At 49.1% G+C, this 23545-nt stretch overlaps 1 protein-coding gene across 3 annotated transcripts; it reads left to right on the top strand.

Annotated features, from left to right (window-relative positions):
- Positions 1-4516: 4516 nt before the first annotated feature.
- Positions 4517-21638, top strand: Kctd20 (potassium channel tetramerization domain containing 20). 3 transcript variants are annotated; one of them, XM_070023880.1, is made up of 8 exons: positions 4517-4610; positions 10860-11043; positions 12954-13203; positions 13892-13994; positions 14256-14376; positions 16122-16319; positions 17362-17472; positions 18599-21638. In XM_070023880.1, exons 2-8 carry the CDS (start codon positions 10884-10886, stop codon positions 18889-18891), a joined length of 1236 nt encoding a protein of 411 aa, XP_069879981.1. In that variant the 5' UTR covers positions 4517-4610; positions 10860-10883; the 3' UTR covers positions 18892-21638. The 3 variants fall into 3 exon arrangements, with proteins under 3 accessions (XP_069879981.1, XP_069879982.1, XP_069879980.1); XM_070023881.1 differs by lacking the exon at positions 4517-4610 and adding an exon at positions 4913-4921; XM_070023879.1 differs by lacking the exon at positions 4517-4610 and adding an exon at positions 5021-5154.
- The last annotated feature ends 1907 nt before the right edge of the window (positions 21639-23545 follow it).

Below are 23545 nucleotides of genomic sequence, written 5' to 3'. Positions count from 1 at the left end.
CAGCAGGGATAACATCCCTGGTCAGAAGAGGTGAGCAGGGAGAGAGGGTGGCCAGCTGAGGCAGAAGAAAGATCTGAGGTTGTTAATGAACCAGACAAGAGAAACTGCAGGCCCTGGTTACTAGAACAGCTTCAGGCCTCCAGACACCCTAGAACTGTGACACTTGTTGCTTGCAGGATTGAGGTCCCAGCACCCAAGGCCTGTTTGAGAGCTGCAATACTAGATGACATCCCCTTACTACTGCTTGCTACTGCCTGCTGCCCGAAGCCAAGGATTGCAATAGTTGCCAAGTGCTGGGGCCGGGGCGACTGGTGGATATAGCTAGAGCAAGAACCCTGGGTTCTCATAAGTCAAAAAAAATCTGGAGCAAAGCCGGGTGCCAGTGGCTCATACCTGTAATCCTAGCTACTCAGGAGGCTGACATCTGAGGATCACAGTTCAAAGCCAGCCCGGGCAGGAAAGTCAGTGAAACTCTTATCTCCAATAAAACCGGAAGTGGTGCTGTGGCTCAAGTGGTAGAGCGCTTGCCTTGAGCTGAAGAGCACAGGGACAGAGCCCAAGTCCAGAGTTCAAACCTCATGACTGACCAAAACAAAGGGAAAAAAAAAATCTGGGGCAATAGACCCACAGCAAGAGGCTCAGGGTCTGGAGCTGGAAGCCTCTGGACTTGATTGCTATCAAATGTGTCTCATTTAGTACATGCGGCACAGTGAGCAGGAGGAAGCCTGGGCTCTTGATCGGCTTTTCTGAATATACCTACTTGCCAATCTATCTTCTTTTTTATTTTGGATGGTGGTGGTAGTTTCAGTCCTAGGGCTTGAACTCAGGTCCAGGGCACTGTCCCTGAGCTTGTTTTGCTCAAGGCAAGCACTCTACCACTTGAGCCACAGCTCTACTTCTGGCCTTTTGAATTTTTATTTTTGGTGGTTAATTGGAGATGAGTCTCACGGACTTTCCTGCCCAAGCTGGCTTCGAACTATGATCCTCAGATCTCAGCCTCCTGAGTAGCTAGTATTACAGACTAAGCCACTGGCACCCACCTGTTTTTGCTTTGTTTTTGAGGTAAGAGTCTCAAAGGGGCTGGATGTATAGCTCAAAACACAAAGACCCCAAGTTCAAACCCCAGTACTGCAGAGGGAAGGGGAGAGAGGCAGAGGAGGGAGGGGGAGGAAGGGAAGGAGGGAAGAAGAGGGAGGGGGAGAGAGAGAGAGGGTCTCACTTTGTCCAAGCTGGCTTTGAACTAGAGATCCTCCTGTCTCTGTCTCCCAGGTATTTGAGATGATTACCTGTGAACCACCATATCAAGTTGATAAAATAGATGGTGAATATTTCTAGTTTTTGAAAATTTGGAGAAAGGAAAGGGGTATGATTGGAACAGGAAAGGTAAGAGACATTTAGGGTTTCCTGTGGTAGCTCAGAGGACGACCAGATTGTTTATAAGCTTCAAGCTCACTGGTTCAAATTCTAGTTCGATAAACATCTATGGGGGGGTGTCTTTGACTTCATTTTCAGTTATAGTTATTAAAACTCAGAGAGGGCTGGGAATGTGGCTTAGTGGTAGAGTGTTTACATAGCATGCATGAAGCTCTGGGTTCGATTCCTCAGTACCACATAAACAGAAACAACCAGAAGTGGTGCTCAGGCCCAAGTGGTAAAGTGCTAGCTCAGGGATAGTGCCCAGGCCTGAGTTCAAGCCCCAGGAGAAAAAAAAAAAAATCCCAGAAAAAGTGACAAAACCCTTACTCATATTCTCAGTATTAGTTCACTAATAAGAAGGAAGCATTGGCCCAGGGCAGGCAGAGAGGGAGTAGAAGCCAGGAACAAGAATATTCAGAGATAAACATGCTATCGGCTTACACAGGCCTTCCCTGGAGCCCAGGGCAAGAGGACTCTGTATCTCCAGTGCTCCCCGCCAACTCCCCTCCCCCCCTTCTGTTTAAAGAGGTTAATTTCATTCTGGAATCTCAAGCCCAGCATCTGTCTACTTCTAAAGAGTCAGTTTTGAGATGAATTATCTGGCATGGGGGGGAGCTTTCCCCTTCATCATCCCAAAAGGATGTGTTTATAGATTACTCTTCTAGCTCTTATCAGAAAAATAGTGTTTTTCTTTAATATTCTTTATTGATTCAATTTGAGGCAGGATTTCATGATGTAGCCCAGGCTGACCTTGAACTCACGATTCTCCTGCCTCCACTTGAGGGCTGAGATCTGTGCCACCCTGCCTGAGTCCCCCCAAGTAGTCTTCTCCTTAGTCATTCTTTTCTTTCTCTCTAACATTCAAAATACACCTGCTTGTCTATTTCCTTTCCAAAGAAGACAGAATACCTAAGGAAAATTCTGAAACCGTGATACAAAGTTTAATATTTTTCTTTTTTTGTCGGTCGTGGGGCTTGAACTCTGGGCCTGGGCGCTGTCCCTCAGCTCTTCAGCTCAAGGCGAGTGCTCTACCACTTGAGCTACAGCGCTACTTCCGGTTTTCTGGTGGTTTATTGGAGATAAGAGTCTCACGGTCTTTCCTGCCCGACTGGCTTTGAACCGTGATCCTCAGATCTCAGCCTCCTGAGTAGCTAGGATTACAGGCGTGAGCCACCAGCACCCGGCTCAAAGTTTAATATTTTTCAAAGAATTTATAAATCCTTTTTCAAAGGTTTTACTTTCCTCTTTGAGTAAACGAACCTTCATATTGTCCCCAGGAAAGCAAATGGATATGAACAAATACTCATTGTCCAGAAAGCGTATTTACTCTCTCCTGCCTTTTCTCACCTATAGGTGGTCCCTCCCCCAGACATCCTCTCCTCAGTGTTCACTTCCTGTTTTATGATTTTCTTACCCAATTATGTGACTTTGGGCAGCAGTTTATTTTGTTGTTGTTTGAGTGGGGTTTTTTGTTTGCTTGTTTTTTTTTTTTTTTTTTGCAATTGTGGGGCTTGAACTCTGGGTCTGGGCACTGTCTCTCAGCTCTTTCGCTCAAGGTTAGTGCCCTACCACTTTGAGCCACAGCCCTACTTCCAGTTTTCTGGTTAACTGGAGATAAGAGTCTCACAGACTTTCCTTCCTTGAACTGTGATCTCAGCCTCCTGAGCAGCTGGGGTTTCAGTTGTGTGCCTGGCTTCGGCAGCAGTTTTTTTTTTTTTTTTTTTTTTTTTTTTTTTTTTTAAGTTTGATGCACCTTAAATTTTTTTCTTTAAATTTTCTTGTCCGGAAGAGTCTAGGGTGAGAAGCTCCTGCTTCCCAGGCGGTAGGGCGGGTCTCGGGCTGGATTAGGGCTCCCTGAGCTCCCCTTGCAGCTTCCAGATGGAGGATACAGAGCTGGCTCTTCTGACTTTAGGAGCTGCTGATGTGTATTGCCTTTATCTATTTTTGCAAATTTGGAGATCCTCGCTTTCCTTTCTTTTTCTTTTTTCTGGTCCATCGTGGGGCTTGAACTCTGGGCTTGGGCGCTGTCCATCAGCTCTTTTCTGCTGGCTTTGAACCGTGATCCTCAGATCTTAGCCTCCTGAGTAGCTAGGATTACAGGCAAGAACCACCGGCGCCTGGCTATTTTTCTTTCTTTTGTGACAGCACCCGGGCTTGAACCCAGGGCCAGGGCCCTGACCTTTAGCTTTTGTGCCCAAGGCTGGCGCTGTATCACTTGACAGCACCCCTCCACACTGGCTTGTTGGTAAAACTGGAGATAAGTCTCACAGACTTTAATGCCAGGCTGGCTCAGACCTGTGATCCTCAGATCTCAGCCTCCTGAGTAGCTTGTATTACAGGCATGAACTACCTGCTCCAGGCTAAGGACTACTTTCTTTTAGGTTTACCCCATTCTCCCCCCCCCATTTATTTTATAGGATATGACAGTTGTGTTTTTTTTTTTTAGGTTGAAGTATTTTACACTTAACCGAGCCGTTTTTTTTTTCCCCAATAATTTGCTTCCGGTTCAACTTTGCTTTGCAGATACTCTAATGAAACTTAAAATTTGAGAAAAAGTTTTTGTTTTATAGTTCTTTTGGTCTCGGTGCAATCTGAGAAAGGACTGCACGTGTCCAAGGGACCCTCTTGCATCCTGCCAATGCATGGGGAGGTCAGGGCTCCCCATTTTCCATCCACTCTTTACCTGCCCTGGGACTGCGCGGGCTTATTTTACAATTCTGTTGGTTTTCCGTTTTAAGGCCTCAGTAATTGAACGAGGGCTTCCGCAGACGCTCTGGGTTCGATTCCTCAGTACCACATACACAGAAAAAGCCAGAAGTGGTGCTGTGGCTCAAGTGGTAGAGTGCTAGCCTTGAGCAAAAGAAGCCCAGGGACGGCGCCCAGGCCCCAAACAAGAAAACAGCCACCAAGCCGGGCAGGCAGGAGGCGGGGCCTGCGGCGTCCTGGGGGCGGGGTCTGAGGCGTCCCCGGGGCGGGGTCTGAGGCGTCCCCGGGAAGGGCGGGGCCCGTAGTCGCCTTCGGGGCGGGACCCCAGGGCGGCCTTCCCGGCGTGCCCCGCGCAGAGGGTGGGGGGGGGGGGGACTCTTAACGTGAAGCGGCGGGTGACTCAGCCGCGTGGCGGCGCGGCCGGGCGGTGTGGGGGGCGCGCCGCTGCGGCACGGCGGGCCCGGGCGGATTCCGGCCGGAGAGCGACGGTGAGCGGCGGGCGCGGGGCCGGGGGTCGGGGCGGGCCCGCGGGGGCACCGCGGGGGCGGGGGCGCGGGCTCCGTCCCGCCGGGAGCCGCAGCGCCCGCGCCTCGCGCGGCCGTCCCGCGGCGGTGTTTTCCCCGGGGATCGGCGTGGCGGGCCGCGCCGCCCCGAGCCCGGCCGGCCGCGGGCGCGCCGGGCACCGCCCCCTGCGGAGCGGCCGGAGCGCCGCGCCCGCGCTCCCTGCGGCTCGGACGCTCGTGACGTCACCGCGGTCGGGAGCAGCCGGGTTCTCGCGGCGTCTGGGAAGTTGCGGACGGTGCGTTTCGCCGCCCGATCCCCGAGTCTGGGTTTGGTTTTCGTGGTTCTCGGACTGTCTCCGGAATAATAGCGGTTTGGGTGGGTGGGGAGAGTCCTCGGCAGACCTGACCTCCCCCCAAACCGCCAGGCCCCCTCCGTCCCCGCAGCCCCTCCCTGCGTTAGCAGGACCCTAGCACGGACGGGCCGATGATGACCCCTGGGCACTGCTCCCCGGATCACCAGTCACAACTGGTGAGGGACCCACCGCACTTTAAGAACCCACCATTGATCTGGGCTGAGAATTTGTCAGACTGCCGCACTCGCTGGCCTCTGGCTGGGCCAAGAAGCTCGAAGGAGCTCTTGACTCCCAGAGGTGTGGTATCAAGAAAGATAGGGCTTCCGTGAGCCCCTGACATCAGGAAGGAAATGACTTTCATACATATCCTGTTACCGCAGAAAGATGGCCTTGTGCAGGTTCACCTCTCCTTTCTCCCTCTTGAAGCTATTTCCAGGATCATCAGGCCCTAAGCAATACCATTACGCCAGGTCTCCTGGGTCCTGACTTGCTTACTCTTCCTCTCCCAGTAGCCATTGCCTTGTAATGCCCTTGACATTGAGTGCCTAGATTCTTGGTATGTACCCATACCAGTATCAGCCTGTCTGGACATCAATTCAGCCACCCAGTGTCCAGGAAATGCCTATCTTATGCAGAACACTGTAGTAGATTGTTTATCACCTATATCAGATGAGGGCCAGATCGCTGGGTAAGCTAGACTTCTGTTTCTTAGTGCCTCCTGCAGACAGGCACTTAGAGATGAGGGTAAAAAGTTAGGTCCTGTGTGTGTGTGTGTGTGTGTGTGTGTGTTTTACCCTTTTCCCTGTCTTTTTTTTTTTGGGGGGGGGGTTGGTATTGGGACTTGAACTTGGCCTGGGCGCTGCCCCTGAGCTCTTCAGCTCAAGGCTAGCGCTACTACTTGAACCACAGCGCCACTTCCGGTTTTCTGGTTAACTGGAGATAAGAGTTTCACAGACTTCTGCCCAGGGCTGGCAGTGATCTGTGATCCTCAGATCTCAGCCAGGATTACAGGTGTGAGCCACCGGCACCAGCTGCTATTCTTTTTTGCTTTTTTTTTTTTTTTTTTTTGCTTATGTAGTACTGCAGAATCGAACCCAGGGCTTCATGAATGCTAGGCAAGCACTCTACCACTAAGCCATATTCCCAGCTCTGCTATCCTTTTTTCATGTCTGGTTTTTCTCACAAGTCAGTCTTTCTGTTGATTCCCAAAAGGCTGTGGGTTTCCTTCTATCGCTCTAGGCTTCCTGAGTTTTATGTCTTCCCATCCCTTGGCTAATTGGAATGGAAAGTTTAGAACCACTGTGGCACTATCCTGGTTGAACTGATATTATAATAGAAACTGAAATGCCAAGCTGGGCTCCCAGGGCCTCACTACTCAGGAGGCTGAGATCTGAGAATCACAGTTCGAAGCCAGCCTGGGCAAGAAAGTCTGTGAGACTCTTACCTCCATTTAACCACCAAAAGGCCAGAAGCAGAGGGGAGTTGTAGCTCTCTCTCTCCCTCCCTCCTCTCTCTGTCTCTCTGTCTCTGTCTTTCTCTCACTCACACATACACACAAACACACACGGTTAGGGAAGTTGTTACAATAATGAGTGATTCAAGTTGGATGACTCGGAGTCATAGAACTGAACTGAGGCATAGAGTAGAAGGAACCTATTGCAGATGTATCTAGTGCAATGCTCTCATCTTTCAGATAAGGAATCTGAGAGCTGAGATGGCTGAGCAAGGATGCCTGGCTTCTAGCCTGCTGCTGTTCCTCCCCACTAAATTGTCCCAAGAAAACTGCTTCCAAAATGGGAAAAGAGCCAGATGTTAAAAGGAGGTAAAGATTGGGAGACTTCCATAGGAGAAAAAAAGCCAGTGTTATCTTATCTGGAAAGTGGAGATTGAAAGAGAGTAATTTGACGTCTTAATTGTGATCCCCAAGGAGGTGCTAAAGGAGCTCTTGGGGCTGACAGTGGAAGGAGAAAGGAGCCGCGGCTGTCCTGTAAATCCTAAGAGAGGTTATGAACTTGGAACTTGGTTTTGTTAAAAGAAAGACAAGAGGGGCTGGGAAGGTGGCTCAGTGGTAGAGTGCTTGCCTTGCATGCATGAGGCCCTAGGTTTGATTCCTCAGCACCACATAAGCAGAAAAAGCTGGAAGTGGCGCTGTGGCTCAAATGGTAGAGCGCTAGTCTTGAGCTGAAGAGCCGAGGGACAGCGCCCAGGCTCCGAGTTCAGGCCCCATGACTGACCAAAAAAAAAAAAAAAGACTCAAAGATTTAATTCTGGTGATTTCTAGAGATTATGTGCTTGAGCTGTTGTTGTCCTGACCCACGTTACTGGGTATCCGTTACTGGGTATCCGATAGAAATAAGGCTGTACTAACTTCTAGTCTGATTTAATCTACTTAACTCCCTCCTTATGGGAAATGAGATTATTAATACAGAAGAAAGGAAGAGGTTTGATGAAAAGGGATGGAGCCTCCTGCCTGGAATCCCCACGCAGGTGGTTAGGTGGTTCTGTGTAGTCAGAAAGTAGAAGAAGAAGTGAGGGCTTAATTAGTGGCGTCAGATACCAGACAACATACTAAATGGTTTTCATTGTCCCATTTCATTATTTTCATTTTAAGATACAGAGATCAAGTATGCCCAAAGATACACTAAGTAGCTGAGCCAGTGTTGAAATTCAAGCACACATGACCACAAAGCCATTATTTGTGTGTGTCTGTATGTGCTCAGGCATGTGCATGTGTGTGCACGTGTTCCAGTCCAGGGGCTCGAACTCAGGGCCTGGGCTCTGTCCTTGAGCTTTTTTGTTCAAGGCTCTAGCACTTGACCCACAGCTCCACTTCTGGCTTTTTGGTGGTTAATTGGATAAGAGTCTCATGGACTTTCCTGTCCCAGGTGGCTTCCAATTTTGATCCTCAGATCTCAGCCTCCTGAATGGCTAGATTTCAGGCATGAGAAGCCAAGGCCAACCTTAGTTATTCATAAGTTTTTCTTTGTGTCCCTCCCCCCCCCCCCAAGACCGGTAACTGACACTTGCTTTTTCCCATTGAGGGGAGGTATCTATTGTAAAGCAAAGTCAGCTTTAATTTTTGCAGCTTTATTATTGTATTCCTGTGCCTGGTCTGCCAAAATGAATGCCACCATTAGTGCCTTGGTCAGGGGAAATGTGTGTCTCTTGTTCTGGTGGGTAGAAGTTCGGGGTGTGGGCAGGGCTGGTTTCTGGGCCCTCTGTTCGTGGCAGCTGTGTGGCCGTGCCTTTATGTTGTATGTTTGCATCTTCATCTCTTCTCCAGAAGGTATTTGTCATGGGAAGGGCTGCCTCCAGGACTTCATGCTACCTTCCTCCTCTCTCCCAGTGTGGGCCGTTCTGCGTTACTGAGGACAGGGTCTTGAACATGAATGCTGAGGACACCTGCTTTGACAGTCATGATGTTATCTGCTTAGGAAACCCGTGGCTGCATGGCCAGTGTAGTCCCATGTCCTGAGGCTCAAGGGGCAAGTGTCTTTTTCTTTCCCCTTGCCTGTTCTCCTTTTACTGTTACCCAGGCCTGGAATCCAAATAAACCATTGCGTTGTACTTCAGGCCGTCCAGACTGTATCCCTCTGCACCACTCACATCCCTTTTGGAACTATTTCATCAGTGTCACCTGCGCTCATGATGCATCTGCTAAGCGTTTCTTCTTTCATCTAGATTGAAAAATGTCAGGGGCTGGGAAGGTGGCTCAGTGGTAGAGCGCTTGCCTTGCATGCATGAGGCCCTGGGTTCGATTCCTCAGTACCACATAAGCAAAAAAAAAGAAAAATGTCAGATTCCCTTATTTGGAAATACGTTGTTTGCTATTGCACCTTCTAAGTTTTTCTCTTAAACTGTCACAAGAAGTATTTTAACATTCCAGTGATTCCAGCATTTTCTGGAAGCGTTCATTCCTTGTATTTAAAGATACATTTTCCTTTCTCCACATTGAAAAAGTACACGCAACAACATGACACTTGTTAAAAATATAATTCAGCAATTAAGGGGGAATAATTAATGTTAGTGGTCTTTTCTCTCTGAATACCTGCATACTAAAAACCTAGCTTGGAGATTGCTGTGTCACTGCTTACAGTTATTCTAAAACATCTTTCTTTTCATTCTTTTAGTTGGAGAATTGCAAGAGTTGAATTTTTGAATGTTAAGCCAACTTTCATCATTGTATATTATCCTTTTTTATGTATGTGGATCAGATGGACAGTTCATTTGGGGAGCGCCTTGGCCCCTGTGGGCCAGTGTTACACTGGCCTGGCAAGTAATTGGGCATCGTTCCTCTTTTCTCCCAAGAGTGTGAGGCTGTTCGAGCCATTTCATTAAAGGTGGGAGAATGTGCTAATGGTGCCATCTGCCCCTGGAACTTTCGTTTTTTTGGTCAGTTATGGGGCTTGAACTCTGGACCTGGGCGCTGTCCCTCAGCTCTTCAGCTCAAGGTGAGCGCTCTACCACTTGAGCCACAGCACCACTTCCGGTTTTCTGAGTGGTTTATTGGAGATGAGAGTCTCATGGAGTTTCCTGTCCGGGCTGGCTTTGAACCATGATCTTCATATCTCTGCCTCCTGCATAGCTAGGATTACAGGCATGAGCCACCAGCACCCGGCCCCTAGAGCTTCCTATTTATGCAACAGTTTAAGTTGTGGAATAAAGTTCTTTGCTACATGAAAGACTTCTGAGATTTACTCGGGGTCTGGGCACTCTTCCTGAGTTTTTTTGTATTTATGGCTAGCACTCACCACTTGAGTCACAGCTCTACTTTCAGCTTTTTGGTGGTTAATTGGAAACAAGGGTCTCACGGACTTTCTTACGTAGGCTGGCCTCGAACCTTGATCTTCAGATGTCAGCCTTTTGAGTAGTTAGGAGTACAGGTATAAGCCACCGCTTCTCAGACTTTGTAACTTTACTGTCAATTTCAAGGGGCCATGCCTGCAGATGGCTAAGGGAGTACAGGATCTACCGCCAGAAACCATGTGGAGATCTGCAGTCCCAGCCCAGTGAATTTGGCAGGGCGGCCTGCAGGCAGCTGACCATTCTGCCTGGTCTGGGAGGGTCTGGTACATGGCTGTCACCTAGGAGCTGTGCATCTAGGTTGGGGCTCTTGGGGGAGAGATGATGTGATCCACCTGATAGCCAGTATTGGAAGTTGCAAAGGAGAGATGAAGGAGCAGTACAAGTCAAGGCTTGCTTTGTTCCCAAGTGCTGGGGACTCAACCCAGGCCTTGGACTTGTTAGACAGGTACCTTCCCTGCCTTTGAGCCACACTCTCAGAACCCCCTTTTGGTTTTCTTTTCTTTTCTTTCTTTTTTTTTTTTTTTTTTTTTTTTTGTCGATCGTGGAGCCTGAACTCTGGGCCTGGGCGCTGGCCCTCAGCTCTTCTGCTCAAGGCTAGCACTCTACCACTTGAGCCACAGCGCCACTTCCAGCTTTTTCATCTTAAGTGGTGCTGAGGAATCGAACCCAGGGCCTCATGCATGCAAGGCAAGCACTCTACCACTGAGCCACCTTCCCAGCCCTCTTTTCTTTCTTTTTGGTGTTTGTTACTCAACTGGTTTTTTGAAACAGGCAGATTTTCTTTAAACACTTGGACTCTGCCACCCTTTGCGTTTATGTGTATAAGCCCACTTAATTATTTTGTGCAATGAATGTGCAGATTGGTCACGTAGGAATGGTGTTGCAGCCTGGCCCTGTGCATGACTTACAGAGCCTCGAACTTCCCTGCTCCTCTCTCTCAGCACACCATGCCTGCAGGGTTCCCATCCTGCCTTCTGAGGACCAGAATGAGAACTCGCCCCTCTCTGGTATGGTCTTCGCATGGTGGTGAAAGACCGTTAGGGGAATTCTAATCCTGTGTCTTGCTGTCTCCCAGGACTGCACAAGTCAGCAGCTGAGAATGAGCGCTCACCAGGGCAGTAACGGAGACAGGTTACTGGGGCCCGAGGCTGCCTGCCTAGTGGACGACCCTTTAATAACCGCTCAGGAAAAACAAACAGCCAGCCTGGCTCCAGCCAGCCTTCATCACCTTGCCTATCCCCTGGGCCCCCGGAATGATGGTCAGTAACTAGCTCTTCTTTCATTTAGGGGTCTTTGACTCTTGAGGATCAGTTCTGCCTAGAAGGCACAATATTTTTTTGTTTTTGTGTGTGTTTATAAAGGTGATGTACAAAGGAATCATGGCCATATAAGTCAAACAAAGAGTACATTTCTTTTTGCACACATCACCCCCTCGCACCAATGTGGTTTTTTATTGTTTTTTATTTTTGGTTTGTTGGTCATGGGGCTTGGACTGTGGGCCTGGGCGCTGTCCCTCAGCTCTTCAGCTCAGAGCTAGCAGTCTACCACTTGAGCCACAGTGCCACTTCCATTTTTTGGGTGGTTTATTGGAGATAAGAGTCTCACGGGGCTGGGAAGGTGGCTCAATGATAGAGCGCTTGCCTTGCATGCATGAGGCCCTGGGTTTGATTCCTCAGCACCACATTAAAAAAAAAAAAAGCCGGAAGTGGCGCTGTGGCTCAAGTGGTATAGAGCTCTAGCCTTCATCCGAAGAGCTGAGGGACAGTGCCCAGGCCCAGAGTTCAGGCCCCACAACCAGACCCAAAAAAAAAAAAAAGTCTCACGGATTTTCCTGCCCGGGCTAGCATTGAATCGAGATCCTCAGATCTCAGCCCCTGAGTAGGATTACAGACATGAGCCACTTACATTAACAAGATTTTTAAATGACCTAAACTTTTACAGCATTAATACATGCATCACAGGAAGCAAGAGAACACAGAAGCCACAACAACACCATCCAAAAGCCCAAGGTTGGGTTGCACGCTTCTACACAACACAGTACGGTGTGTAGTTAATCCTGTGTAAGATGTGTCATACACATCTGGCTTTTCACACATTCTCAGTAGTCACCAATGCAAAGTCCATAAACTACACAGGACTGGGTAACCATGAATAAACTACACAAAACTCAGTCTCTAAGGGAAAAAAAATCTGGTCTTGCCTTTCTTGGGGACAAAAATGTCCTAGCATACAAAAAATGTCAACACACCCTGAGATAAATGTCATGCGGTGCGTGATATGATGAAGACGCCACATTCCCTTAGCACTCAACTGAAAATGAGACAAGGCAACAGAGGACACCATGACAGCACTGCGGAGAGAATTTGTTTCCAGACGGAAACTGAAAAACAATGTATGTTCTACCCAGTGACGTCAGGCATTCCTTTAGTACAGCCAAAAGATAGACATCAGCAGCGTCGTACAGCACGTACGCATGGCCAGTGCACACCTACACCCTGCACTCATCCATCTACACTTCCTCTGCCACTAAACTAATGAACAAGTCCTGCTACTCTCAGAGTAGCTTGACAACGCCACATCCAACGTGCGTCTGTTCTACTGGTTACAACAGACGGTTTCAAGTTCGCTTAAAAGGATTTTACATGGCGCTTTGCCTTGGGGATGGCAGGCTGTGGCCAAATGCGGTGCTGCCTCTTCGCTAAGTCAGATTTGACGCAGATTGGATGTGTCCCCAGCTCTTGTCCTGCTGCAGTGACAGCAAACTGCAGAGCCTAAGACGCTTTTCTGGGCTCAGGGGTCAGTCCTGTTCACCTGCTCTGCTCTGTTGCAGGTGCCTGCAGTTCCGGCACCTGCTGCATTTTTAACAGCACTTCAGAGGTTCCAGGCCCCCCTGGACCATGGAGGGCAGTGACCCTGGGCCTTGGAGGGACCGGCAGGAGACTGCTGGGTCTCCCCATAATCCTTTCAAGTGTGGCATTTCTGCTCATTTTCATGCCATGAAAGCAAAGAGGTTGCAGGTGTCCCTCGTTTGGGTTAGTTTCCTGTGGCTTGTTGTGGCGGCAGGTTTTGCCGGTGGTGAACACCCAGACCTCTGGACTTTGTGCCTTTCGTGATGTTTTGGAGAAGATCGGATGTGCTGAGTCACGGGGCTTGCTTGTGTGTTCTCTAGGCCTCGCCCCTGACTTCACCCCGCAGCCTGCAAGCCTCCCATTGGCCCACGTGATGCCTGAGGACATCAAAGGCTCCTGCTTCCCGAGTGGCAGCAAGCGGAGCCATGAACCCTTTGCTGCCGTGGAAAGGCTGGGAACCAGTACCTCCCACGCCCAGGCACCAGAGAAGGTGACCCTGCTGGTGGACGGCACCCGTTTTGTGGTGAACCCGCAGATTTTCACTGCTCACCCAGACACCATGCTGGGAAGGTAATGGCAGACGCTTCCTTCCCAGTTCACTGTTAGACAGGTTGGTGCCACTCAGCTTGCATGGCTGAGCCATGAAAGTCCTTGCTCTCCTGCCTTCATACAGTGTGTGCAGAAGGCAGGGCAAGATAGTAAAAGCTGGTGTGTGCAGGGCTCGAGGCATTCCCCAGCCCCAAGGAGTAATACCAAAGTGGAGCCATGGGAGACGCAAGTCAGTACTCCCTAGCATGGCAGTTGGGCTGCGGGGGCAGGGAGGGAGGCACCTGCCCGCACGATTGCACACTGGTCCTGGGCCAGGGGCATGGCATAGGGGTGGGGGACGTGGTCTACTCCCTCTGCCCCTGACTTGGGAGCTTACCATGAGAGTGGCTGCTGCAGAAATCCAAATGCTGACCCGCAGTGCTGTCTGCGCCCACAAGGCCACAGCTGGCACAAGAACCCCCAGGAACATGAACAGGAAGGGGAGGCACAGGCCGCCCCTCAGTTACATCTGGGTACCAGGCGGTGAGGAGCGGCTCCGGACAGGAGCGTTGGCGGAGGAGCACAGGAAAGGCAGGCCAAAAGCAGCCCTTCCTGAGCTGTGGCCGTTCCAATGCTGCTTCATCCTGTCGGCGCCGGGCCCCGGGGCTGTGGGCTGGGGTGAGAAAGGGCCAAGCGGCCTGGGTGAAATGTGCTGCCTGGTGTCTTTCAGGATGTTTGGACCAGGAAGAGAGTACAACTTCACAAGGCCCAATGAGAAGGGGGAGTACGAGATTGCAGAAGGCATCAGTGCCACTGTATTCCGCACGGTGCTGGTGAGGACAGCGTTACCTCTTCGCCCTGGCATGTGCGGTGACGTGTTCACCCTTTAAAATTCCATCAGCCACGTTACCGACTCTGGTGTCTGGATTCCTTTCATTTCTGTCCTGGCCCCGTGAGCTCAGTCAGTCCTCAGGCTCTTTCTGGGAGAGGAGGATGATTGTAGGCAGGAACCTATCACCTGGACCGAGTGGCTAAAGATGCCACGCCCACTGTGTTCTTGGCAGAATGAGCATTTCTTCCCAATCTTTTTGCAGGATTATTACAAAACTGGCATCATCAGCTGTCCGGATGGCATCTCTATCCCAGACCTCAGAGACACCTGCGACTATCTGTGCATTAATTTTGACTTCAACACCATCCGATGTCAGGATCTGAGTAAGTATGGAGCTTTGCTCCTCCTGGGGGCACTCCAGCTATACTGGTGTTTAAGTCTGTAAATCCTTTTGTTTAACAAGAACAATATTAAAAATCCAGTTCCTTGACTAGTTAGAATAATCTAAAACTTATTTTATAAAAATATCAGCACACACTGGCAAAAATCCCCTCCCCCCCCAGTCATAGGGCTTGAACTTTTTTTCTGAGCTTTTTTTCTCAAGGCTAACACTCTTCCACTTGAACCACAATGCCACTTCCAGCCTTTTCTGAGTATGTAGTACTGAGGAATGGAACCCAGGGCTTCACACATGCTATGCAAGCACTCTACCACTGAGCCACACCAGAATACCTTTTTAAAATCAGTTGTTTCCTAATCACCAGAGTCCAGCCAAGATGAATTGAGTCACTTGTTTTTTTGTTTTTGGATTAATTGGAGATAAGAGTCTCACTGACTTTCCTGCCCAGGCTGGCTTTGAACTGTGATCCTCAGATCTCAGCCTCCTGAGTAGCTAGGATTACAGTCGTGGGCCACCGGCGCCCGGCTTGAGTTGCAATTTTCTAGACAGGAGTTACAGGTGAGGGCTGAGGGTCATCTGCACGTGCAGACGCATCCTGCTGTCAGCTTAGTCCCTCTCCTGCTTCAAGGGACTGAGGAAGGGCTGGGGCACACAGTGAGATACAACTAATGGGTTCCAGATCCAGCTTGGCCAGCAGTTCACCAGGCTAGCTGCTTCCCCCTGGGCAAGACTGATGGCAGCTGTTTAACAAACTGGGTCTGACAGAGGCCCACTGGCCGAGTCAGACAACATAATTAGGTCGGGTTCTTACCTTCTTTTTTTAAGACAGTTGTATAGATTGCCCAGACTGTCTTTGAACTCCTGATTCCCTTGCTTCAACCTCCTAAATGCTCGGATTATAGGCATTTGCCATGTCCAGCTTCTTACCAGTATTTTTCTCAGTGTTATTAACTTAGCACTTGCTTAGTGCTTTAAAGGTAGGGAATGGCTCAAAACTATTAACAAAACAGGTGCCAGTATCTCATGCCTATAATCCTGGCTATTGAGGGTCAAGGTTCAAAGCCAGCATGGGCAGACAAATCTGTGAAACTATTATCTCCAGTTAACCATTGAAAGTAGGAAACAGAGCTGTGACTCAAGTGGTAGAGCTCTAGCCTGGAGTGAAAAAGCTGAGCAAAAGCATAAGGCTCTGAATGCGATGTCTTGAGTGTAAGCCCCTGTAGCAGCACAAAAACCTCTAACAATTTAGCCCTGAGAGATCAGTGCAGTAACAAAGGAGACTGGACGATGCTGTGCAAAGTTCTGATCACTAAATCCAGCATGAGGACACAGATTGGCCATAAACACTGAGCTTCGTGCTCTTGTCCTGACCCAGGCTGCCTGCGTTACTGCATTTTCCTGCAGTGTGTGTGGAGGCCTGTGGATGTGGAGGTCTCTACTGGGTCTACTACACACCGAGAGAAAGCCCTTGGGTCCAGGACACATCATTGGGGTGCTTCACCCCTCCTGTGGATATTTATGGTCTGATGCTGAGCGTGTACCAAAACCTCAGCAGACGGTTAGACTTGATGAAGCCGGAGCGTGGCAAGACAAGAACCCTTTCCCATGTCAGCACACGATGACCTCTGAGCAGGCCAGACCCTCCCTTCTCTGGCGCGTGTTGGTGCTGACAGCCGTGAGCCTGTCTGGGCACGCATAGACACATGCGCTCGGCTGCGTTCTCCCCAGGTGCTTTGCTACACGAGCTGTCCAACGATGGCGCCCACAAGCAGTTCGACCACTACCTTGAAGAGCTCATTGTGCCCATCATGGTGGGCTGCGCCAAGAAAGGGGAGCGGGAGTGCCACATCGTGGTGCTCACTGATGAGGACTCCGTGGACTGGGATGAAGACCACCCCCCACCCATGGGAGAAGAATATTCTCAAAGTAAGACACATACTTTTAACAAAACCACTGTGCAGAGTGGCAGTGAGATCCTAGAACCAATGCACACAATGTTTACTGTGTGACAAGCACACCTAGATGGTAAGCCACTGGCACTGCGGCGCTGGCCTTGGCTGGGAGTGTAGCCAGCGTTCCCGCTCTCACACATCCCTGGTGCGGGCACCGCACTGAGGCCACAGACGTCACAGTGCTACCAGTCTCTCTCCTTCTGCATTCATTTGTGAGTTAGCAGTAATTCAAAGCTTAGTACAAGAGTATACATTTAAGAGTATACATTTCCAACCCTGCCCATCTATTGTTTTCCTCATTTGTGAGTTAGCAGTAATTCAAAGCTTAGTACAAGAGTATACATTTCCAACCCTGCCCATCTATTGTTTTCCTCAGTTTCTTTTATAGCTTTCCAAGTATATCCAGAATACATTAATAGATGAATAATTGTTTTTCAAGTGATACCATGTTCTATGGACTGTTCTGTACCATCTTGCATAAAAAGCAACACTTCCTTTTTATAGCTGAATACTACGTCATTGTATCAATGTTCAGTAATTGATCTGTCCAGCTATTGTTGGACATTTAAGCTGTAAGTTGTAATGTGCAGTGACTATTCTTTTTTAAATAGTCTTTACGCACATATGACTTGGGCTGTCAGATATATCTTTGTGTAAGTGTGCTGGTTCTAGAGCTTGAATTTAGGGCCTGGGTGCTGTTCTTGATGTTTTTGTGCTCTATCTACCACTTGAGCCACACCTCCACTTCTGGCCCTTTGGGGTTAATTGGAGATGAGAATCTCACAGACTTTCCTGCTACGCTGGCTTTGAAATGCGATTCTCAGCTCTCAGCCTCCTGAGTAGCTAGGATTGCAGGTGTGAGCCACTGGTGCCTGACTCCATCATATTTTTTTAACATTTAATCTTTGACCCACGCATATCTTTTTGCTGTCAGGGATTAGTACATCTTTTATCTCCTTTTACAGTTTCCTCTGTGACTCACCCCAGGTGGTTCTGTACCTTTGCTTTCGTTTCAGTTCTTTATAGCTCCAAGCTCTACAGGTTCTTCAAGTATATTGAGAATCGGGATGTTGCTAAAACAGTATTAAAGGAACGGGGCCTGAAAAACATTCGCATTGGGATTGAAGGTAAAAGACGAAAACCTCCTAGTGAGTACTCAGGTTGCACACTTGGGGAACATAGTGGATCTGCCTACAGATAGGACCACAAAACCCCAGCTTCTAGGGAGCCGTAGGTACACAAGAAAGCTACAGTTCTGCTCCCAGTGAAGCATTCCTGTCCTCTCCTCTTCTTTCACTCTTGCTTGTTTGAAATGCTTTACGGCAGCTGAAAATAAATGATGGCAGGCACCGGCATAGGTTTGGCTTTCTATGTTGGGAAATAGAGCAGGGAGTAGAGCACCAGGCAGGCACGTGCATCTGGCTCCTGTAGTCGCCAAGCATGAGCCTGGCTCTGCCCACAGCTGCAGGAGGTACTTCTGTGGTGTGGAAGGGTCCTGAAAAATGCAGAAATGCAGCTCAGTCCACCCCAGGTGGACTCAAAATTGAAAGGGATTCTATTTGAAGACTCAGGAGAGCCCTGCTCTCAGTGCTTTGCGCAGTGGCTCCCAGTGGTGTCCCCACGCAGCACCAGCTCCGAGGATCTCTGGCTGCTGTACTCCGCTGCTCGCATACACCCCTGCACACACGACTCCTCAGACCTTGTTAGGAGAAATACTTGAAATTACTTACTAAGCCTCCCTCCTCTGAGCCTTTCCTAGGGACAGAGTGGCCCATCAGACACAAGGGAGTTTGGCCTCTGCATGTCTGCCGCTGATGCCAGCCCTGGTAGCTATTCCAGTTAAGAATTCCATTTCCGGCTGACAGCCTTTGAGTATCTGGGAAGCTTCCTCTTTCTCCTTCACACAGATTTCCACAGCTCCTTAACTGTTTCCCATTGTCTGCCCTCCAGAGAAGACTTAAGTGAATGAAGTAGCCATGTCCTGGCAGCGTTGTTGTTCGCTGATGGTTGCCAGCAACTAAAGGCTCTTGAAATTACAAAGAGGCTTCTCTCTTCCCCTTCCATTGAAAGAGAGAGAGTCTGCATTACTTCCCTTAGATTAGTTCCTTTCAAGGACTAAGTCCCACCAGCCTGGAGCGGAGTCCCTTCCGCACAGCTCCCTTGCTGTACTTGGATTGGGAGGAGGGAGAAAACATGGATGCCAGAGCAGGCTGTTTGCCAGGAAGCTGAGAAGGTCCTTTTTCTCTGTACCAGGTTACCCTACCTGTAAAGAGAAAATTAAGAGACGCCCTGGGGGCCGATCTGAGGTCATCTACAATTATGTGCAGCGCCCCTTCATCCAGATGTCATGGGAAAAGGAAGAAGGGAAGAGTCGCCATGTGGATTTCCAGTGTGTTCGAAGCAAATCCCTCACTAACTTGGCAGCTGCTGGAGAGGGCGTCTTAGAGGACCAGGAGAGACTGATGCACCATCCACCCCAGGTGGACGAACTTGACCGGCTCAATGCTCCACTTGCTCAGATGGCTTCTAACGACTCTCAGGATTAGGACCGAGCTCTTGGCTGAGATACCCAGCCAGGACTCCCCATCCTCCCTCTGGTCCTCTCGCCCCGAGTCCCTCCCCAGTGGCCAACACGTCTCCTATTCAGTAAGTCTGTGCCTCCAGCAGGGGATGGAGCAGCTTGCTGGTAGCTAGGCTACCAGCATCACGGCAGCCCTGGTAACTTGAAATTTGGGGTCTGGTGCTGTTCACTGAGTGTCTGGAACTCACAACCAGGAAAGGAAGCCAAGTCTCCCATTGCCTCACATTTAGCAAAGCTGTCTTTGTCCTTTGTGTCCTGTATGTTTTGTTTAGTATCAGGCAAATTACTTAGTAGCAAAGGGACCAAACTTAAAGAGAGACAAGGCTGTCTTCTACAGGCGGGCACTAGTGGGAGCTGCTCGCTGCAGGCGGAGGAAAGGCCGGTCTTGGTGCCTCTGCCCCTGGAGTGCAGCCGGGAAGAACCCGGCACCTGTCAGAATGTCTGCCACACGTTCACAACGTTCCCCAAGGAAAGACTAAGCTTAAGTTCAGTCTCGTGTCTTATTAATGCAGTGAACAATCCAAAACCACACAGGACAGGCTCTTTGGCAGGCAGAATGATGTAACATTGCTGATGAAACTGTTTCAGCTTCAAAACTTACGAACCTCAACTAAATTGATGGTTCATTGGAATGAAACTTAAAACTCAAGTGGAAGAGCCTCTCCTGCTCCGACCAGGTGGTCTTTTTTTTTTCCCCCTCCTCGGAGAGCTGAGGACTGAACTCTCGGCCTAGCACCGGCTGCGCACTGGCTGCACAAGTGTGCATCCATTGAGCTAAGTCCCAGCCCCAGGCCATTTGGATTTTCTAGGCTGGGACTAGGGAGTTAATCTGGAGATCTTTATCTGCAGCCCTGCTGCAGGCATGGCCAAGAGAGCTGAGAGAATGGCTTAAAGGTTTCAAGATGAGAACAGAAATCTCAAAGTGTTCACATCTTAGACCTGCAGAGAGGGCACTGGGGGTGAAGTTGGGAAGGAGGTGCCACCTGCCCAAGCTCCATCCCAGGCCTGCCCAGAGTTTTCTGGGAATGGCAGTATGTCGTACACAGGGTTAGGAGAATGGTATTAATGTCATCTCCAAAGAGGGTGAAATAAAAGGACATCTTATCTGTCAGCTGCTACAGTGCGTAGTGCCTGGCAAGCCAGGTCACTTCCGGCCCACATGACCTCTGATATTTTCTCGTTAGCAGCAGGGTTGACTTTAGAGTCCAGAGCTTCATGAAGCTCTGGTGGGGCACCAGTGGCTCACATCTGTAATCTTAGCTACTTAGGAGGCTGAGATTGAGGATCACAGTTCAAAGCCAGCCCAGGCGTAAAAGTCTTGGAGACTCTTATCTCCAGTAAACCACCAGAAAACAGGAAGTGGCTCTGTGGTTCAAGTGGTAAAGCGTTTAGTCCTGAGCTGAAGAGCTGAGAAACAGTGCCCAGGCCGGAGTTCAAGGCCCATGACCAACAAAAACAAAGTGTTTTGGGATTGATCATTTCCCTTTATGGTGGAAACCAACCTTCTTCAGTCATCAACTCTAGATGTTTACTCATCACAGATTGTGAGCATAGTTTCAAATTCCTTAAGAAAATTACTTACTATGGTGTGTGTGTATATGTGTGTGTGTGTATGTGTGTGTGTAGCTTTTTTGCTTTCCCCCCCTCCCCCTGGTGCTAAGGATGGAACCCAGAGCCTTGTGCATGCTAGGCAAGCGCCCTGCCACGAGTGAATTCCATTCCTATTGACGCTGTGGGGCTTCTACTTTCTGACTGCCCTAGTCAGCTCCTCGAAAAATAAAGGCAGGTGCTGTTCTTCCCAGGCTTGAAGAACAAGAGTGTTGTTCATGGGGGGGTGGTACCCACCCTCATCCCAGTGCTGGGAATGGAAGTCAGGGTCCTGCCCAGCCACACCTGAGTAGTTGGGAGGAAGCCCTGCTGCTTTGGCTGCGCTGCAGTGGGGATCAGCCATCGTCCTCCTGTGAGGTAGAAGCCGACGACGGGGTTAAACCTTCCTTTGCCTTATTTTCCTGATAAGCTATTTGCATCAATTTGCAAAGCCAGGGTTAAGGGGAGGGTCAGGGCTATCTGTAGCCAGAAATGGACATTTCTGTGAAACTAATTGGCTTATATTTGGGGTCCAGTTTGGCCTCCACCTTTCCAGCCCCACATTCATACCCACTAGCTGCTGACCAGCCAGGTCAGTGCTTGTTGTGCTTCCGCTGCTCTTGTCTGGACTTCACACCACTACAAAGGAAACTCCATGACCTGACGTTTGTGTGCCACCGCTAGCTTCTCCTGTCATAGCATGCATATTACCACCACGTGGAAACACGGCCCAAGCTAATGTCATAAAACAAGTGTAGCTTAGGTAAAAAGATGCAGAAGCATGGCAAATAGCTAATGTTGTGTGTAACTGTCATTGAACTATTGCTTTTACAAATGAGGTCTTTTCTCCCAAAATGAATATGCTTCTGGCCCCAACCCATGGGGTTTGGGTAAGTGGAAGTCTGCAGACTAATCTGCTAATGTCACCGGGTGGTGGTGACTAAAGGATCGTTCTTTCCGGTGGAGAGGCTTTTGCACCCTCCTAGACCTCAGCCTGCCATGTGCTGATTCTGCGCAGCCATGTGTGACATTGCCCCAGTGGCAAGGGTGGGGTGGTCTTCCCCTTCAGAGGCAGTTGCTGGCCACATGGTCAAGATTTCTCCTTAATAAAGAGGTGGAACACTGGTTTGGTGTCTTTAAAGTGCCTAATTTATAGTAAGTCAGGCTGTTCATACAGAAACATTTTTGTAGGAACATTATTTTACCCAGAGTATCTTGGAGCATCTCAGCCAGCCAAGGTGAACCTGAACAATCTCGAGTTTGGCTGATGAGGAAACATTTGCCATTGAGCTGGCGAGAGAAGGGGACCCACTGGTTCTCATGAGATCGTCTGATGTGTTCTCCAGGATAGGAGGTATGGAAGAGGTGACAGCAGAGTGCTGCTCAGTGTGCAGCCGCCAGGATCCCCTAAGCCAGCCTCTGGAACAGGTCTGGGAAGATGGTGAAGATCCCAGGCAGGGGATGTGCTGACAGGAGGGTCCCACAGGCCCTGTGGTTAATTAAACACCACTAGCTCAGACTCACCCAGTGTGATGCGGAGCACCTGTGGTTTTAGGCAGTGCATTTAATACCACCTCTTGCCATCATTTTGAACTTAACGATGGACTTCACCAGAGAACTCAGCAGCTGCGGCCTCCATGTAGTGTTCTAGTTGGGATCACCTGCAGGAGACTCTTTACTCCCAAAGGCAAAATGCTTGTAGGTTTCACCTTTTCATGTTGTATTTAAGATTGCACTTGTTCACCTACCAGTGTTTACGAAATCCCGTTTGGGATGCTTTTTTTTATATACAATAAAATGTTACCATTTGTTTCTGTGGTATTTCTTAGAAAACTAGGGCTTGAGAGGTTAGTTCACAATGACCTGAACCCAGACTCCTCAGAGACCCAGGAAATGTGTTTTCTATGCAATTTTGAGAAAAGCCATTAGTGATCAATGGCTGTCTCCCATTACATGACATTGATGAGCTTTGAAGTCAGTATTTTACTATTAGCTGAGTTTTTATTTTATTTTTTTTTAGGGCTTGAATTCTACCCCTTGAGACAGCTCCATTCCTATGTAGGTTTTTTTCTGGTTGGTTAGAGCTAAGACTTAAGGATTTTTGAACCTCAATCTTAAATTGGCCTCCTGAGTAGGATGATAGACATGAATTACCAGTACAACCCTAAATCTTTTTTTTTTTTTTTGGTCAGCCATGGGGAATGAACTTGACCTGGGACTGTCCCTCAGCTCTTCAGCTCAAGGCTAGTGCTCTACCACTTGAGCCACAGCGCCACTTCCGGCTTTTTTCTGCTTATGTGGTATTGAGGAATCAAACCCAGAACCTCATGCATGCGAGGCAAGCACTCTGCCACTGAGCCAATTTTCCAGCCTCTGGATCTCTCTTTTTAAGTAATTCTAAACCCAAAGATATACTAAATAAAATCCTGATGTACTTGAATCAAAAAGACTGTACAGGTGTAGTGACACCAATAATTGCAGGATTGGAGACTGATAGGGCTATGATTCAAGGCCAGCCTGGACTGCCTAGTGAGATCTTGTCCAAAAATGGAAAGAGCACATGCTCAGTATTGTTTTGGTATGCAGTAAAATTGTCAATATAAAGCTTAGGACTGGGACATAGCTCAGTGACAAAGTACTTGCCTAGCAAGTGAAATGTCCTGGTACCAAAAGAAAAAAAAATAGATTCTGGGGCTGGGAAGGTGGCTCAGTGGTCGAGTGCTTGCCTCACATGCATGAGGCCCTGGGTTTGATTCCTCAGTACCACATAAGCAGAAAACGTCAGAAGTGACTCAAGTGGTAGAAGACTAGCCTTGAGCTGAAGAGCTGAGGGACAGCGCCCAGGCCGAGTCCAGGCCCCACAACCGACCAAAAAAAGAACCAAAACAACATCCTATTTTCTAACTTCCCTAATGAGTAGGAACTGGGATTTATCTGAACAGGATCCACACTCAATTAGTTTTTTTTTCCAAAACATCCAGAAACTGGAAATACTTCTGCCCGTCATGGTTGAATCTTCTCTCTGCTGCGGC

This window comes from Dipodomys merriami, unplaced genomic scaffold, assembly GCF_024711535.1.
Source record: "Dipodomys merriami isolate MVZ:Mamm:240054 unplaced genomic scaffold, mDipMer1.0.p SCAF_16, whole genome shotgun sequence".
In the NCBI taxonomy this organism is placed as follows: Eukaryota; Metazoa; Chordata; class Mammalia; order Rodentia; family Heteromyidae; genus Dipodomys; species Dipodomys merriami.
The sequence above is the reverse complement of the archived record's forward strand: the minus strand, read 5'-3'. Positions and strand labels throughout refer to the sequence as shown.